The sequence below is a fragment of the Brachyhypopomus gauderio genome, unplaced genomic scaffold (assembly GCF_052324685.1).
Source record: "Brachyhypopomus gauderio isolate BG-103 unplaced genomic scaffold, BGAUD_0.2 sc54, whole genome shotgun sequence".
Classification (NCBI taxonomy): Eukaryota; Metazoa; Chordata; class Actinopteri; order Gymnotiformes; family Hypopomidae; genus Brachyhypopomus; species Brachyhypopomus gauderio.
The window spans coordinates 488,975-504,554 of NW_027506878.1; the positions used below are offsets into that span (position 1 = coordinate 488,975).

Sequence of the window (15,580 nt, forward strand, 5' to 3'; positions counted from 1 at the left end):
GTCACAGCCAAAGCAACTGATTTGGATGTTGAACGGTGTATGAAGCGGTGGCTTCAACTCGCAGGGGACCGTGAAGGAGGAAGACGAGCTCGAATGAGGTACACAGATTTCAGTTGTGCATTACTTCCAGTGTATCTTGTCAGGCAAGAACATAAGTCCATAACAGAACTTACAATTTAAATCGATTACTATCACATCATACTCGATGTGACTTTAAAGTTGTGTTGTTAGGATGCATGTTATGGACAAGGACCCCAGAAATTGTTATTTTCTTCTTAGGTTTGTCTAAAGAACCATGTTCTATGCTTCTTTGTTGAATTAATTTCTCTTTTTTGTTTGTTTTTAGATCCAGTGAAAGAACCAGTGAGAGAACATGAAGAGTGACACCGGTAAACCCACTAGTTAGGAGTTATGTTGTTACTTATGAATGTTTACAAATGTTTAAAATGTTTTTAAAATACACTATGAATCAACACATACTTATTACATGATTTGTATATAGTTTCAATGAACAAATAAGTACTAGCCTAAGAAATTAATATACTCTTATCAATATAGTTTTATACATTAGCAAGTTTAACTTAATGCAATTGTTTTATTCCTATATTGCATCTGTATTTATTTTTATTCTTTCATTATCATTTTTTTTATAAATCTTATGTAATTTTTGACAGTTCTTCATTTGCATTTAAATGTGTACACATTAGAATAAAAATATGAAATAAAAATTCTTGTTTTTCAGTTATTTTAAATGATTCAGTACATCTGTTATTTACACGGTGAAGTACTTAGATTGAACTGCACTTAAATTTATTTACAGCTTAAATGTTAGTGTATTTGTAATACTAATGCAAATAGTGTTCATCTGAGCCATTAATGGGCCAAATGGTTCAAATCCGGCTGAGTTCTGGTAATGCTGGCTGAATTTAGGGCTTATTTTAGCCATATTCTGGGTGACCTTTGGCAAGATAATGGCGGATGTTAGTTGGGCCAGAATTGGCCCGTCATTCCAAACCACAAACGGGACAGAAGAACGTAGCATATGTGGGCCATATCTGGCCCGACAAAAATGTGCTATCTGGGAAGGCTATCTGTTAAAGAGATGATATCACATGCCACATGACAACAGGACAAAAGTAGACTGTAACTCAAAAGAAGAAGAACAGAAACACATTCCAAAATGCACAATGAAGAATCTGTACCAGAAGTTACTTTCAGAAAATGAACACCGCTTCTCTTATTCTTGTTTCTGCACCTTAAGACCATTTTGGTTTCTGGTGCCCAAAGAAGCTGATTGTGAAACCTGTCAGTGTAGAACTCATGAGAACTTATAGTTCATGGCCAACATCATGTACAGCCAATGTCTGTTAACATCACTAAACATAGGGAAGATGATAGATGCAACTGTGTGTGATCCCAAATCCAAACTCTATGCATATGGTGAGTGCAAAGAATTCTCAACACGTACAATACTGAGACAACTGAGAGAAAACTTGGAGTAATGAATGTCCTCTACATATAGACTTCAGTGAGAACTACTCCTGTAAGTATTCAAGACATTCTATCAGTCAATTCACACCAGAGGGTCACACCAGCAAGCCAACGTACATACTGTAGTGCTATACAGTCCAGCTGATCAGTCACCAGTGACTTTCTGCTCTATCTCACCCTCAAGATGGCCTGATCCCCCCACTATCTGGGCCATCAGCCCCGTGTTAGACATGGTGAGGAAGAGATACTCTCTGACCAGTCATCTCCAGTGATGGCTCCAGCTACTCAATATAAACAGAAGGACAACTTTTACCATCAATACACTTTCAAGAAAGGCTTCAAAGACATCAGCTGGATGGCGTTGGGGCTACCTTAAAAAATCAGATGACAAAATTGTCTACCATGGAGGAGATTTTCCTAATGCTGAGGCCGTGTTCCCCAAGTTGAGAAACATGGGCACCTTGGTAGAAATCTCAAAAGTAGAGAAATACACTCCTATCCAGAGTGTCTGGTGAGCTGTGGTACACACATTCTAGCAAAGTGCCCAGGGAGCAGTTGGGGTTAAGTGCCTTGCTCAAGGGCTCTTCAGTCATTGCCCAGGGCCTGGGAAATCAAACCCACAACCCTCTGGTCACAAGACCAGTTCCCTAACCAACAGACCATGACTGCCTTATTTAGTAATACTTCCTTAAAATACATTTCTTTATTTCAGAAAGTGTAGTTACAATTTAATATTGTAAATATTAAAATAACTGCATTAAGAACACTTATTAATACAGACAAGAATGTCCAGAGGGGACATCTGTCCTATGTCATGTATATCAGAAATATTTGAGCATAATATCCTGAGCTGGACCAATGTATATTTCTTACAATTGAATTGAATTTAATTTAATCACCTTTATTGATCCCACAAGTGGGAATTTCAGTTCCTCCAGGGCCACGGTGTAAAGCACCGAGATCCCAGAGTGGCCACTGCCACTGTTTGTTAATCATCAAACTGTATTCTGATATAGTCATTTCGAGCTGGCTGGCTGGCTGGCTGTTGGCTCTTTATAATAAACGAAGTCGCACCCCAGAGAGCCGTTTAAATGCAGTTATCTATTTGTTTGTTTATTTTTGCATAGTTCATATCGGCTGCAATTGTTTGTGTTTCAAATTGTTGCCGGATGCCTACACCATGATGGACATTATTACATCTTTTTCGGTCTAAATGGACATTATTGCATCTTTTACATTCTGTCTACATTCTGTCTATATTGTTGTTGTTGTCATGGTGACCGGTGTCGGCCAGAGGAGGATGGGCTCCCCCCCTGAGTCTTGGTTCCTCTCAAGGTTTCTTCCTCATGCAAAAACTAGGAAGTTTTTCCTTGCCACTGTCGCCCTTGGCTTGCTCACTGGGGGCTAGGACTCGGCACTTGTAAAGCTGCTTTGTGACAACAACTGTTGTAAAAAGCGCTATATAAATAAAATTTGATTGATTGATTGATTGATTATGCTTGAATTATAGCCCCAGTTTGCCTACAAGTTATACAACAGATGATACAAACTTTCTTTGTTTAACTATAGTTAATAAAATATACTTTCTACAATTTGAAAACTTTTTAAATCATTTTTTCTCATTTAAGTGTTGTCTGAATTAGGCCTACATTTAAGGGAAGGTAGCAAAATTTGCCTAATTATTCATCATTATTATCAAGGCTGTCTTATATTAGCGCCTCCTGCTGCCTGAATAAAAGATTGAAGAGCCATTTTTGAACGTCTCTTAAAGGGACGGAGCCAAGAGACACAGTTCCCTTCAAAGAGCCATAATTCCCATCACTAATGGACTGAGCTCCACTGTATCGTGATAAGGTACCACAATGTATAGCGTTCTCCTACAACAGATGTTGATGCCTTGTATTTATGGAGCTATTATAGTGTCACCAGAACCTGAACCTGAAATCATTATTACTTGAAAAAACAGTCTGTAAAATCCTCGCAGGTATGCAAAAATTCGAGTTAAAATTCAGGTTCAGGTCGAAATTCAGGTTCGGGTCGCAATTCAGGTTCGGGTCGCAATTCAGGTTCGGGTCGAAATTCAGGTTCGGGTCGTAATTCAGGTTCGGGTCGAAATTCAGGTTCAGGTCGTAATTCAGGTTCAGGTCGAAATTCAGGTTCGGGTCGAAATTCAGGTTCAGGTTGAAATGCGGTTCATCCGGGATACGTAGGATGAGCAAACAAACTCAGAGCTAATCGAACTGCATCTGGCCAATCACAAAACATATCAGAGGTCAATGGGAGGTGCGTCTTTCTGCCAGTTTTGTAAAAGGACCATTCGGAAGACCATGGCCGAAGATCGCACTGTCGGAGCTTTTCCAGCTGTAAGTAAACCTATTTATTACTTTATCCTCTTTTTCATTAGGACCACACCAGAGTTCATTGTTTATTGCTCGTTTGTAAATGGAAAATCAGATTTTGGATTTCTTTCTTAAGACGAGTATGGCGTGAAGCACATGTTGAGTATGGCGTGAAGCACATGTTGGCAGGCTAGTTTGCTGGGCGTACACTGTGCGATTTTTGGCCCATTTTCAGCCGATTTTTCACTCGTGCGACTATTTTTGCGATCGGGCCGAGTTTCGGCTCAATCGCGTGTCGTGCATCGTGTAGTTTACACAGGTAACCGAGGAGCGATTCACACCTCACGACCAACTCTCGATCAGAAATCGCAGCGTCGCAAGAACATCAAACATGTTTGAAATTCAAATCGCTCCTCGTGAGAGTATCGCACTGTTGAAGCAGTTCTACGAGCCGACTCTCCCTGCGATTTAGTCGTACAGTTTGAGCTGGAGCTGAGTACACGATTTAAAATATCCTACAGTGTACGCCCAGTTAGTATCCGCGTTAGGTTTCTTCAGTATCGAAGATGAACAGCATTTTGTTTTAACGTATGTAAGTACGTGACGGAAGCACTGAAGCTGCAGCTACGTTGTGCATTCCGCAAAGAAGCATTATATATTCTGGTGTAGGTGTATTGACATTAGTCACAAATCACAGTCGGTAAAAATGATTAAGCCGCTGTGCGTGTGTGTGCGCGCATAGAAAAAACAGCGTTTTTATTATCGGAGTTATTAGTAGACACCGCGCATACACATAGTCCTATTCTAACTTAAATCACAGCTATATTCTTCCGGCAAAATTGCTTGGAATATTTTAGTGAAGGTTACGGGAATGTGAGTTGGTGTTTGCAACGAAGCAACATTATTCAACATATATTTATTTTGCAATAAGAACAAAATACGTTCTGTTTTGCACGGGAGTCAATTTAGAGGCTGCATATTCAACCGCCTAACTCGGCGAAGTTGTGGAGGGTGCAGTATTCTAACAAATGTACAGTGAGATTATGCTTAAGCCGACCTGGTCAAGATAACAAGCTCCTCATAACTGGTTAAATATTTTATGAACTGTCAGTGTAAAATGCTGTATGTAAAGGGAAAGTGTGTTTTCAGACTGGTACTAACTTAATGTGAATACATGAAAAGGATCTTCTGTTAACATCCTAAAAGTGATGGTCGAAATTATTAGGGTTCACACACGTAATGTGGGAAACCTATTGTTTTTATTACTTTAATTGTTAAAAAATATACACGTTATGAAAGGTTTTTCATTGGTTATGTGTAGCTCAGTAACTATGATGAGTGCCAGTGTTTCATATTTTATTTAGTGTCATGTTTGACATTGCAGGAAGCTTTTAGACAAGATTGCATCTCAAGACTCCAGACAAGGCTTGAACATGCTCTTTCAAGTAATGCTCCTGATTTTGACTATATGCTGTATGTCATCAGTCAAGAAAGAATCTTAATAAGTGCAGCCAGTGTAGGCTTCCTACCAGATGTCGTGAAGGAGGCACTGGATAGGTTTCACTCGGATCTTTGTGCTCTGCTCGCATCACCAGAGTCACCCTCTTCTGTTTTTTGGGAGATGGGACCCCATGGGCGTTCAAGACTTCAAATTACATCTGAGCACTTGAAAGACCTTTTTGAGATTGGACTATCGGCATCATGTGTTGCCAGAATTCTCAGAGTTTCAAAAAGCACAGTACATCGTAGAATGCGCGAGTTCAATATGTCTGTGTCAAATATGTACTCTACTCTTTCTGATGAAGATCTAGACATGATGGTCAGAAACATCAAGTCAAGGCTTCCACATGCAGGCTATCGGACAGTCAAGGGGTGTCTTCAGTCTGAGGGCCACCGCGTGCAGTGGGCAAGAGTGAGGGCCTCAATGCATCGTGTTGACACTGCTGGCATTTTGCTTAGATTGTCAAGTATGGGTTGTGTTATCCGCCGCAAGTACTCTGTTCCTGGACCATTGTGTATGCAACACATTGACACCAATCACAAGCTCATCAGGTAGGTAGCCTGTTGCATGCAGGGAACTGATATACTCGCAGGTCTGTGCTTACAGTGTTCTTATTATTCATTCTTTTTTCACATTTGTTTGCCCACCCATTTTCCCACCTTTTTTGTTTAAATGTCATTATTTTGTTATTGAAATTTACTCGTATATACTTGATGCAGGGCTTAATGATTTGATGTTTAATATCCCATTTTAATTTAGATGTAAAGAGTCATTCCAGTTTGGGTTCATTTTTGAAAAATTGACTATGATTTAGGCTATTCCTAGTGGTGGTGAATAGAACCAGGAGTCACTTTGATCACAAATATTTACCAAACCGCCAGTGAAGTAGACATGTCTTCCAAGTTCTTATACAGTATGTAATGTTGACAAAGGAAAACTTAACACCCTGCATTTAGCTTTTAACCTTGAACAAAAATATTTTAGGTCAATTTTCAAACAAGTTTTTCAAAACAATCATTAATAAATATTTGTGACCATTTTTGAATACTGTGATGTAGCTTTTAGAGTCTTCAAACCACTTAAGGTTTTTATCACAAATTGGGTAAACAATTCTGACTGTGTCTCTTGAATGGGATATTTCAGATCACTTTTATGATTTATTTATGTAAAGCAGAAAAAGAAATTATGCAATACACCTTTTAAGCTCCAGGCATTTATTTTTCTCGCTAAGAAGTTCAGCATGTCCAATTCTTTGAGGACTGAATACTATATACAGTGTACCTCATTGCCAGGTTATGAGCTCTGCATTATTTATCTTGTTTTTATTACCTTAAAAGACAGATTTTGATAAAACCAATTAATTCTTCAGCCATCACTTATTCTCTAGGCTTAGTAGCCATTCTCTTTATTTTCACAGGTACAATATTGTGGTGTTTGGTGGTATTGATGGCTTCTCAAGGAAGGTAGGGTCTAACTTTGACATCTAAATTCTTGTTTCCATAAAATGTCATGTTTGAAGTATATACCAAATGTATATATATGAACCTTTATGAAAAAAGTATATTTGATTACATTTCATAGAAATTAAAAAAATCATGTATTTCCCCTTTTCACTTTTCACTTGATTACCACTAATATATGGTATTGTCAGTGAACCTGAAAATGTTCTGTTGTAAATGATGGATTAAATGTTTGGCTTAAAAAGTAATAAACTTTGTCTTAGAGAGTGCCTCAACACTATTTTTGAGCATGTATATTGTAGCAATATCACAGTACTGACTTTTGTTTTTACAGATCATGTATCTCAATGCTGCTTCAAACAACAAGGCTTCAACAGCTTATGCATTCTTCTTAGATGGTGTGAGGAGGTTTGGATGGCCTAAGAAGTGAGTAAAGCCTTACTGTCCTTTTCAATAATGTTATTTTAGCCCAGAACTATTTAATATGAAGAATGGTTTGGTTGTAAAAGTTATCACACCATGCACCTATTCCAGAGTGAGAGCAGATCAAGGTGTGGAGAATGTGGATATTGCTCAGGCAATGTTCACAGTACGAGGAACTGGGTGTGGAAGCTTTATTTCTGGAAAGAGTGTCCACAATCAGAGGTATGAACTGATTTAACATGACATGGGGTCACCATACTTCATTCACAACTGTTTCACATCCGGTCCCAAAACAGTATAAAGTAATTTAATGCAAGAAAGAAAATCAAGCAGCATTACTCTTCTATTCAGCATAATTATACATGTTCGAAGATGCGCTTGTAATTGGTTGATTTTGTTAGGTTTTTTTATTTTTGCAGAATAGAACGCCTGTGGCGAGATGTGTGGTTAGCAGTCACCCAGGTGTACTACGATGTTCTTCACACCTTGGAAGAGGATGGGCTTCTTGACATTGCTGACAGCTTGCACCTCTACTGTGTTCACTACTCGTTTCTGCCACGGCTGAAAGATGATCTGTCCAGATTTGCACGCGGCTGGGATGATCACCCAGTCCGGACTGAACAAAATATGACACCAAATCAGCTGTGGCACCTCGGCCTCATGCAGAATCCAGTCGGAGAACCAGGAATGTCAGAGGTGATGTAATTAAAACATTTTTAATTATCTTTGTGGTTATTAATGTGTGCAATTGACACTTATTACTGGGCTATGTACATTTAGGGAATTCATATTGATGCCATTGACTGGGAAGATTCTGGATTGGATGTGGAAGAACACCAAGGTGTCATCCTGCCAGGCTTGGAATGTCCACTTAACCCCAGGAGCCTTGAGCTGCTTAGATTAGCTGTACAACCAACTGCATCATCAGATAGTTATGGGCGTGATATCTATCTGAATTGTTTGCATCATGCTTCTTATTTGTTGGATAATCAATAAGGTCTGTATATTAAAAAGCGGTGTATTAGTCCATATAAGCTATTGTTTTTGTCATGACAAGAATATTTATAAAGGCATTTTGAATTATTTGAAAAGGTGTATAATAAAACAGCTGCCTCTGGTTCTGCTCATTATGGTTTGCTATACATTGTGTATATGTACATGCTGCTACTGCTTTCTCTCGTTTTCTTTTTCAGTTGCATACAAACATTGGGGAGGAACGGACTTCTAAGAATGCATCGCTGGATTGTGGCTTCTCCACTAAATTCTATGGACATCAACAACTTACCAGAGACGACGACACCCAAGAGAACTTGGACTCAAATGGTCTTAGTCTAGAACTTGGATAGAGGATGACTTGGCTGATGTGTGGTTGTTACGTGTACTGTGGATTTTGGGAGGTTTTTTTTTTTTTTGGTTAATTTTCAACAGGTGGATCTCATCACGAGTGGATTCTGTCGGCCACGCTGGGAGGCGACACAAGCTTTACTGCCTTTATGGTTGTTGTGGTGATTACCACTATGCAGTAAAGAGTTCTTTTAACGCATCCGACTGGTTTCCGCGTTCGTTCATTTCATCTTGTCCGCAACCGGCATGCTACTGCCCCACACCCCAAACATAGTCCCATGACATCGTGGGGTCGTAACAGTGGTTACATAACGGTTTGTGTGTTGTAGGTATTAACCCAGTGTTTCCAAACCCTAGGCTAGATAACCACATGATATGCAGATTTATTTAAGCTATATTTACTCAAGGACTGGCTTTGAGAAGAAAAATGCTTCACTCAAACACAAATTAAAGAATGTTTTAATGCCCATTCCACTATAAACAATGTGGGTCATATGTGTGTATACAAAAAAAAAAAAAACACCATACTGTTCTATATACTATCAGGTTATGGACTCGCCTATGAATAAACCAAACATTGTAATATATAAATTTACACTCCCCAGGCTCAACAGTCTATCGTTGCATGCATTTAGATCAGATTTTAATTCAGGTTTATTATAAAACTATTGCTACCTTAAATGGAATCATGTTACTACCTTAAAACCTGAACTTGAAGTCCATTGACAATTGCAGATTTTGAGAATTGCCATCTGTATTTATTTGCTAGAGAAAATTAACCAAACTTGCAAAGGCATTTTGCCCTTTCAGCAAAAAGTCTTGAGCTAGAAGGAGCCAAAACTGCAACCTGAAGAATTTGCCAACATGGGGGAAAATATTAAGAACTTGTAACAAACTCTTGAGTAAATGTATTCAGCACTTTTGGTTTAAATTCTGGCTAGTGCCAACTGAACAGCAGTCACTAATATATGGAACAACAGAAAAAAAAGATCCGAATTTAAATGAGCCCAAACCCAGTGTGATGGGTACCAATGCATGACAGCAAATCACTCCTAAAAGCCTCAAAATCTTCATAATGGCCAGGGATCTTGAGCACCTCGAAGCAGGTAGATGCTGTTGGAAGGCTACCTTTAACAATTTCAAAGGTGAGCTCTCTAGGTAGAACCTCCCACCCTGTCCAGAACTTCAGCAGACTTTTGATCTCAGTAGGTGATGCTGTGAATGAAGCAGGTTTGTAAGTCGCTAAAGATAAAATCCTTTAAGACTGACAAATCCTAAAAGAAAGACAAACAAGTGGACATTTTTCCACATTACCAGTTTGAATGAAGTGTCGAAGGAATCCAGAGATGCGGCACTTGGTGGCAAGTGGATATTCTGAATCAGAATCATCCTCCTCTTGTTCAGGCCAGCAAACTGTCTGCAGAACTAACTACACATACAAGGCATAAAACAAAGCTGAGACATTCTTAGCTAGAAGTTGACCAATCATACTTTGATACTTCACAAAACAATTTGCATGTAAAACTAAGCAAATAAATGTAGATTTTAAGATGCATTAATCTATAGGAAGTAATGTATATTTGAATAAGGACATGAAAAACATCAGCAAATATGCTTATTTTATTTACAAAAAGGAAAGCTTTCTACCAACCTCTGGGACGCACTGTAATGATTCTCTTGGGAAAAGCAGAGGCACCGTGTCTGGACGTTGGGACAAAACTGACCACATCGGGGTTTCCTTGAGGCCACGTCTCATTTGTTTGATTTGCCGCATGATTCGTCCAATTACCTGTTAAAATTACACAAAGCATTTTATATAAAATGTCAATTTTATATGACTCAAGCAATAATTCCACAAATCTATTATCTTGATCCACAATAAGGAGTGAAAACCGTACAGCATGGATGAGCATCTTTTCAAAAAGCCACCTCCTGTTATCATTAGTTACACCAGGGAGATCCCAAGCATACGCCAAATCTTGCACTGTGTTCTTTTCTTCATTTGAAAGTTCAGACTTCTCAAGCTTTAAAGATACAAAAAGGTTAGATAATATGATATGTTGATTGACAATAACTGTTAAAGACATTTTAACAGGTATACAATAAAATAAAAACTGCATCATAAAAGGATTAACCTACAAGCTTCACTGTTTCACGGATATCCAAGTCTGGACAGTCATTTAGCTGCACAGTTGCTGTTTCAGGATTTCCTCCCAGAAGAACATGCACAAAAGCTGGGCTCAAACCAGACAGACATGGCCCTCCATGTATAAAGGAATGTCCCAAAATTCTCCCAGCCACAACAAACAGATCACTGTCAACAAGAAAGGGGGAGGCTGACGGCACCAAATGATCTACTTCTCCCTCGAAAAGTCTGGTGACCCCAATGTTTGCTGAAATGCAGAAATAATTTCAGTATAATTATGCATTGTGATTTTTGTGAAAGCAGTATAATATACCACTGTTTCTTATTCATTACTACAAAATGTGGATGAATTACCCAGGTTTACAGAAAATCCAGACTTCAGTCTATCAATGCAGGTTGAAAAAAAGAACCGTGTAACACCTTCCCCAACAGCACAATCACCTGTGAAAATAGCCAGATTTTTTAATAAAACATGTCATTGTTAACTACTCATTTCTATTGTAAAGTCTGTACCTTCCAATTTGCAGTACAAAGGTCGAGCCCATTCCACACGTGTCTTCTTGTAGAAAGAGATCAGAGCCCCATCTCGTTCTGCTGGGGTGCTTCTCATGTCCATGTACAGACTCAAAGGTGCCTGTGTAGCATGGTTACGAAGTTGTGTCTCTCGATACAGAGACATGGCTTTGATAGGGTCTGGGATTGACTGCCACTCTATGGATTGGGAAACGGGAAAACCCATGAGAAACTCAAATGGCCAATAAAGGCAAGCATGACATACACAAGGGTTCTAAATGTAAGACTACTTGTATTTTGTAATAGAATACAGCACCAACCATCCACAATCTTGGCACTACAGCCTGGCAATACCTCATCCGCAACTTCTGAATGGCTGTCAGCACTACAATGGTCAAAACAAAACCTCATATGTTCAATGAGACAACTTTACAGGAGAAGAAAATGGTTTTAATAGAATGTCAGTGTAGAAATTCTTAATTCGAGCCAATTTTGGACCATTCCTATCCCTCTAATTTATACATTTTAAATAATGTAAAAAAGGAAAATGACAAAAGTGAGATGTTAGCATTTGATAAATCCATGAATACCTTTCTCCACATGAACTTGCGTGTATTTCAATGGTTTCGTAAGGGAATGTTTTTAGGCATATTGGACAGGTGTGATCAACAGGTGCTGAGAAAATGGAAGCACAGAATTCACATCATAACTAAGATTCATTTCTAGCATTTATTTTTAGCAATATAATTATATATCATATTATATCAGCATTGCAAATGTACTTTTACTTTACACAAAATTACTTACATTTGGTCCCTTTTGGCTCATTACCATCACTGTCTAGATGGTCAGATTCTTCCACAGAGTCTTCCACAGCTGTGATTTCACATGACTTGATATGATCAGCCAGGACTTGGAGTGGATATAACGTTTTGCACTTCTGACACAGAGCTTTTGTCATGTTGCTGAATGTTTCTGATGTAGGGGGCAATGGATTAGTGTCCAGCTGTTCTTGAAGTGGAGCTATATAAATGGGCCCTTTACAAGCTGCTCTCAGAATTTTGCCAGTATATCCACAATCTTCTGGGGGCACAAGAGACAGCTTTCGTCTTCCCCATCCTCCTAAAGTAAAAATATGAACAAGTTCATTTTACTTCGCTATTTAAGTCCCCACAGGTGCCCCTCCAATGCTTTGCATTTGAGCCTTATAATCCACTGATTGATACTTTTACTGCTGGTCCTCAGTATGTGTCCGTTTCTTGTATTTTATTAAAATCCCCATTTGTGTTTCATGCGCTCCTTTCTTGCTCTATGTTAATAACATGTCACACTTACACTCAAAGATGGTTCATCATTAGTTCATTAACTAGAACACAGCATAATTAGAGGGTTCTTCAGACTCATTGTATTTTTTATGTGGATCAATAGAATGCATTTTCAATAGGTCTCTTTTACAATGTCAAACTTGTAACAAAAAATAACTTTATAGAATTCTTCAAAAAGATTAAATTTCTCCATAAACATTCTCCATCAATCTTAACAACTTATTCCATAATAAGAGAATCATCTATTCAATGGTTCTTTTAAGTGTTTAAGAACTATCTTTAAGTGTACATAAAGAAATGTCTACATCAAACAAATAATTTAGTCTGTACCTGGTGCTTTGTAAAGAAGCCAGCCTCCTTTTATTGTCTTTAGCTTTGGATACAGCAGATTGAGTTGCTCCATTAACTGCATTATAAAAAGTAAACAAAAACAAACATATAATGATGCAAAAATTATATTTTGTTTGGGACCAATGCTATAATGAAATGTTATAATACCCTCCAAATAATCTCTCCCTGTTGTGTTAATTGGGGTAAGTCCATACAAGTCTTACAAACTGAGGGCATAGGTTTCATATGTTCATTGTGTGTGCCTACCTCCTCATGTGTGGTATCTTCATCTAGAGTAGCAGTTCTTCGCCCTAAACCAGCCTGTAAATGCACCAGCTGCTCTGAATCTATTGGTGTCTTTTCATACAGGCTTGGCAAGAGATGGAAAGTGACGCTTATTTTTTGTATCTTTTTACGTGGAACTGCCTCCTGGAAACGTCCACATATTAAACGTCGCTTAGCCTTCCCTTTGGAATAAAGGCCTGGAAAGGCCCTGTGGAAACAAAAACAAACAAAATATAAAAACCACAGAAACAATTTTCCTCCCTACAATTTTAAGTTGTTACTTAAACAATCAGTTAATCTAAACCTGGTCATTTCTGTCTGAACTGTAGGTCTAGGAGCCTGCTCGCCTGGTCTTTGACCTCCCTGTTGCCTGTAAAAGGGTAATCATAGAAAGCTCTTAATTTTGTAGATAAAATATTCCACAACAAGCTTCATAAAGGTATAAAAGCCTAAACACTGAACCTGCTATTGTCCTCCCTGGAGGGTAACACAGCACTGACTGTGGTCCCTTGGCTCTCACATGATGCAAGCAGAGATACTAGATGTCTTGCAGAACGTAATACTTCAGCATGACTACCCTGTCAAGAAAAAATGTAAAACTGAAATGTGATAAATGGACAACCAAATGTTCTTCACTGAACAGAAAGAAATGGCATACTGGAGTTTTTTGCCATTCAACCACAAACCTGCCGCGATGCGTTCAGTATCCATTGTCTTGGTAATGACTCAGTGTTTGGAAGCACCAATCACTATACCCACTGAAAGCTTGCACAATACTGATATTAACTAATGCGATACATGCAAGTTTAGTTGTATAGTACGTCTCATATGCAACTTACAATATACACATCTATACTACCGACCCTGAAGGTTAATGGCAACTTCGCCGAGTTAGGCGGTTGAATATGCAGCCTCTAAATTGACTCCCGTGCAAAACAGAACGTATTTTGTTCTTATTGCAAAATAAATATATGTTGAATAATGTTGCTTCGTTGCAAACACCAACTCACATTCCCGTAACCTTCACTAAAATATTCCAAGCAATTTTGCCGGAAGAATATAGCTGTGATTTAAGTTAGAATAGGACTATGTGTATGCGCGGTGTCTACTAATAACTCCGATAATAAAAACGCTGTTTTTTCTATGCGCGCACACACACGCACAGCGGCTTAATCATTTTTACCGACTGTGATTTGTGACTAATGTCAATACACCTACACCAGAATATATAATGCTTCTTTGCGGAATGCACAACGTAGCTGCAGCTTCAGTGCTTCCGTCACGTACTTACATACGTTAAAACAAAATGCTGTTCATCTTCGATACTGAAGAAACCTAACGCGGATACTAACTGGGCGTACACTGTAGGATATTTTAAATCGTGTACTCAGCTCCAGCTCAAACTGTACGACTAAATCGCAGGGAGAGTCGGCTCGTAGAACTGCTTCAACAGTGCGATACTCTCACGAGGAGCGATTTGAATTTCAAACATGTTTGATGTTCTTGCGACGCTGCGATTTCTGATCGAGAGTTGGTCGTGAGGTGTGAATCGCTCCTCGGTTACCTGTGTAAACTACACGATGCACGACACGCGATTGAGCCGAAACTCGGCCCGATCGCAAAAATAGTCGCACGAGTGAAAAATCGGCTGAAAATGGGCCAAAAATCGCACAGTGTACGCCCAGCAAACTAGCCTGCCAACATGTGCTTCACGCCATACTCAACATGTGCTTCACGCCATACTCGTCTTAAGAAAGAAATCCAAAATCTGATTTTCCATTTACAAACGAGCAATAAACAATGAACTCTGGTGTGGTCCTAATGAAAAAGAGGATAAAGTAATAAATAGGTTTACTTACAGCTGGAAAAGCTCCGACAGTGCGATCTTCGGCCATGGTCTTCCGAATGGTCCTTTTACAAAACTGGCAGAAAGACGCACCTCCCATTGACCTCTGATATGTTTTGTGATTGGCCAGATGCAGTTCGATTAGCTCTGAGTTTGTTTGCTCATCCTACGTATCCCGGATGAACCGCATTTCAACCTGAACCTGAATTTCGACCCGAACCTGAATTTCGACCTGAACCTGAATTACGACCTGAACCTGAATTTCGACCCGAACCTGAATTACGACCCGAACCTGAATTTCGACCCGAACCTGAATTGCGACCCGAACCTGAATTGCGACCCGAACCTGAATTTCGACCTGAACCTGAATTTTAACTCGAATTTTTGCATACCTGCGAGGATTTTACAGACTGTTTTTTCAAGTAATAATGATTTCAGGTTCAGGTTCTGGTGACACTATAATAGCTCCATATGTATTGTAGCTCTACCAGTATAACAGTTTGGTCACCATTATTTTAGGTGAGTCCGATCAGTTAATGCAATGCGAGCCAGAATAATCGAAGCTCATAAACAAACA

At 39.0% G+C, this 15,580-nt stretch overlaps 2 protein-coding genes across 6 annotated transcripts; one reads left to right on the top strand and one right to left on the bottom strand.

Annotated features, from left to right (window-relative positions):
• The first annotated feature begins 3,567 nt into the window (after positions 1-3,567).
• On the top strand, positions 3,568-8,468 carry LOC143488809 (uncharacterized). 5 transcript variants are annotated; one of them, XM_076987724.1, is made up of 8 exons: positions 3,568-3,854; positions 5,215-5,275; positions 5,636-5,882; positions 6,749-6,794; positions 7,126-7,217; positions 7,326-7,436; positions 7,616-7,910; positions 7,995-8,254. In XM_076987724.1, the coding sequence occupies exons 1-8, from the start codon at positions 3,768-3,770 to the stop codon at positions 8,208-8,210; spliced, it is 1,155 nt and encodes a 384-aa protein (XP_076843839.1). In that variant the 5' UTR covers positions 3,568-3,767; the 3' UTR covers positions 8,211-8,254. The 5 variants fall into 5 exon arrangements, with proteins under 5 accessions (XP_076843839.1, XP_076843837.1, XP_076843836.1 ...); XM_076987722.1 differs by adding an exon at positions 8,408-8,468 and having other exon boundaries at positions 3,569-3,854; positions 5,215-5,882; positions 7,995-8,211; XM_076987721.1 differs by having other exon boundaries at positions 3,569-3,854; positions 5,215-5,882.
• Positions 8,469-9,065: 597 nt separating this feature from the next.
• LOC143488805 (uncharacterized) lies at positions 9,066-15,273 on the bottom strand. Its single transcript, XM_076987714.1, has 15 exons — positions 15,017-15,273; positions 13,620-13,735; positions 13,462-13,527; positions 13,140-13,365; positions 12,873-12,948; positions 12,025-12,339; positions 11,808-11,892; positions 11,538-11,602; positions 11,218-11,415; positions 11,059-11,145; positions 10,698-10,951; positions 10,457-10,582; positions 10,210-10,347; positions 9,873-9,987; positions 9,066-9,773 (listed from the first exon to the last, which is right to left on the bottom strand). Exons 1-15 carry the CDS (start codon positions 15,101-15,103, stop codon positions 9,556-9,558), a joined length of 2,172 nt encoding a protein of 723 aa, XP_076843829.1. The 5' UTR covers positions 15,104-15,273; the 3' UTR covers positions 9,066-9,555.
• Positions 15,274-15,580: the final 307 nt, after the last annotated feature.

What these genes read in the sequence shown, in the direction of transcription:
- LOC143488805 (XM_076987714.1), bottom strand. Translation starts at nt 15,103, where the DNA reads ATGGGAGGTGCGTCTTTCTGCCAGTTTTGTAAAAGGACCATTCGGAAG. An exon ending in GCTTCTTTACAAAGCACCAG is followed by an intron (nt 12,340 to 12,872) that starts GTACAGACTAAA and finishes TTTTTACTTTAG; the next exon opens with GAGGATGGGGAAGACGAAAG. An exon ending in GCAAGTTCATGTGGAGAAAG is followed by an intron (nt 11,603 to 11,807) that starts GTATTCATGGAT and finishes TGACCATTGTAG; the next exon opens with TGCTGACAGCCATTCAGAAG.
- LOC143488809 (XM_076987722.1), top strand. Translation starts at nt 3,768, where the DNA reads ATGGGAGGTGCGTCTTTCTGCCAGTTTTGTAAAAGGACCATTCGGAAG. An exon ending in ACCAATCACAAGCTCATCAG is followed by an intron (nt 5,883 to 6,748) that starts GTAGGTAGCCTG and finishes TTATTTTCACAG; the next exon opens with GTACAATATTGTGGTGTTTG. An exon ending in TTGATGGCTTCTCAAGGAAG is followed by an intron (nt 6,795 to 7,125) that starts GTAGGGTCTAAC and finishes TTGTTTTTACAG; the next exon opens with ATCATGTATCTCAATGCTGC.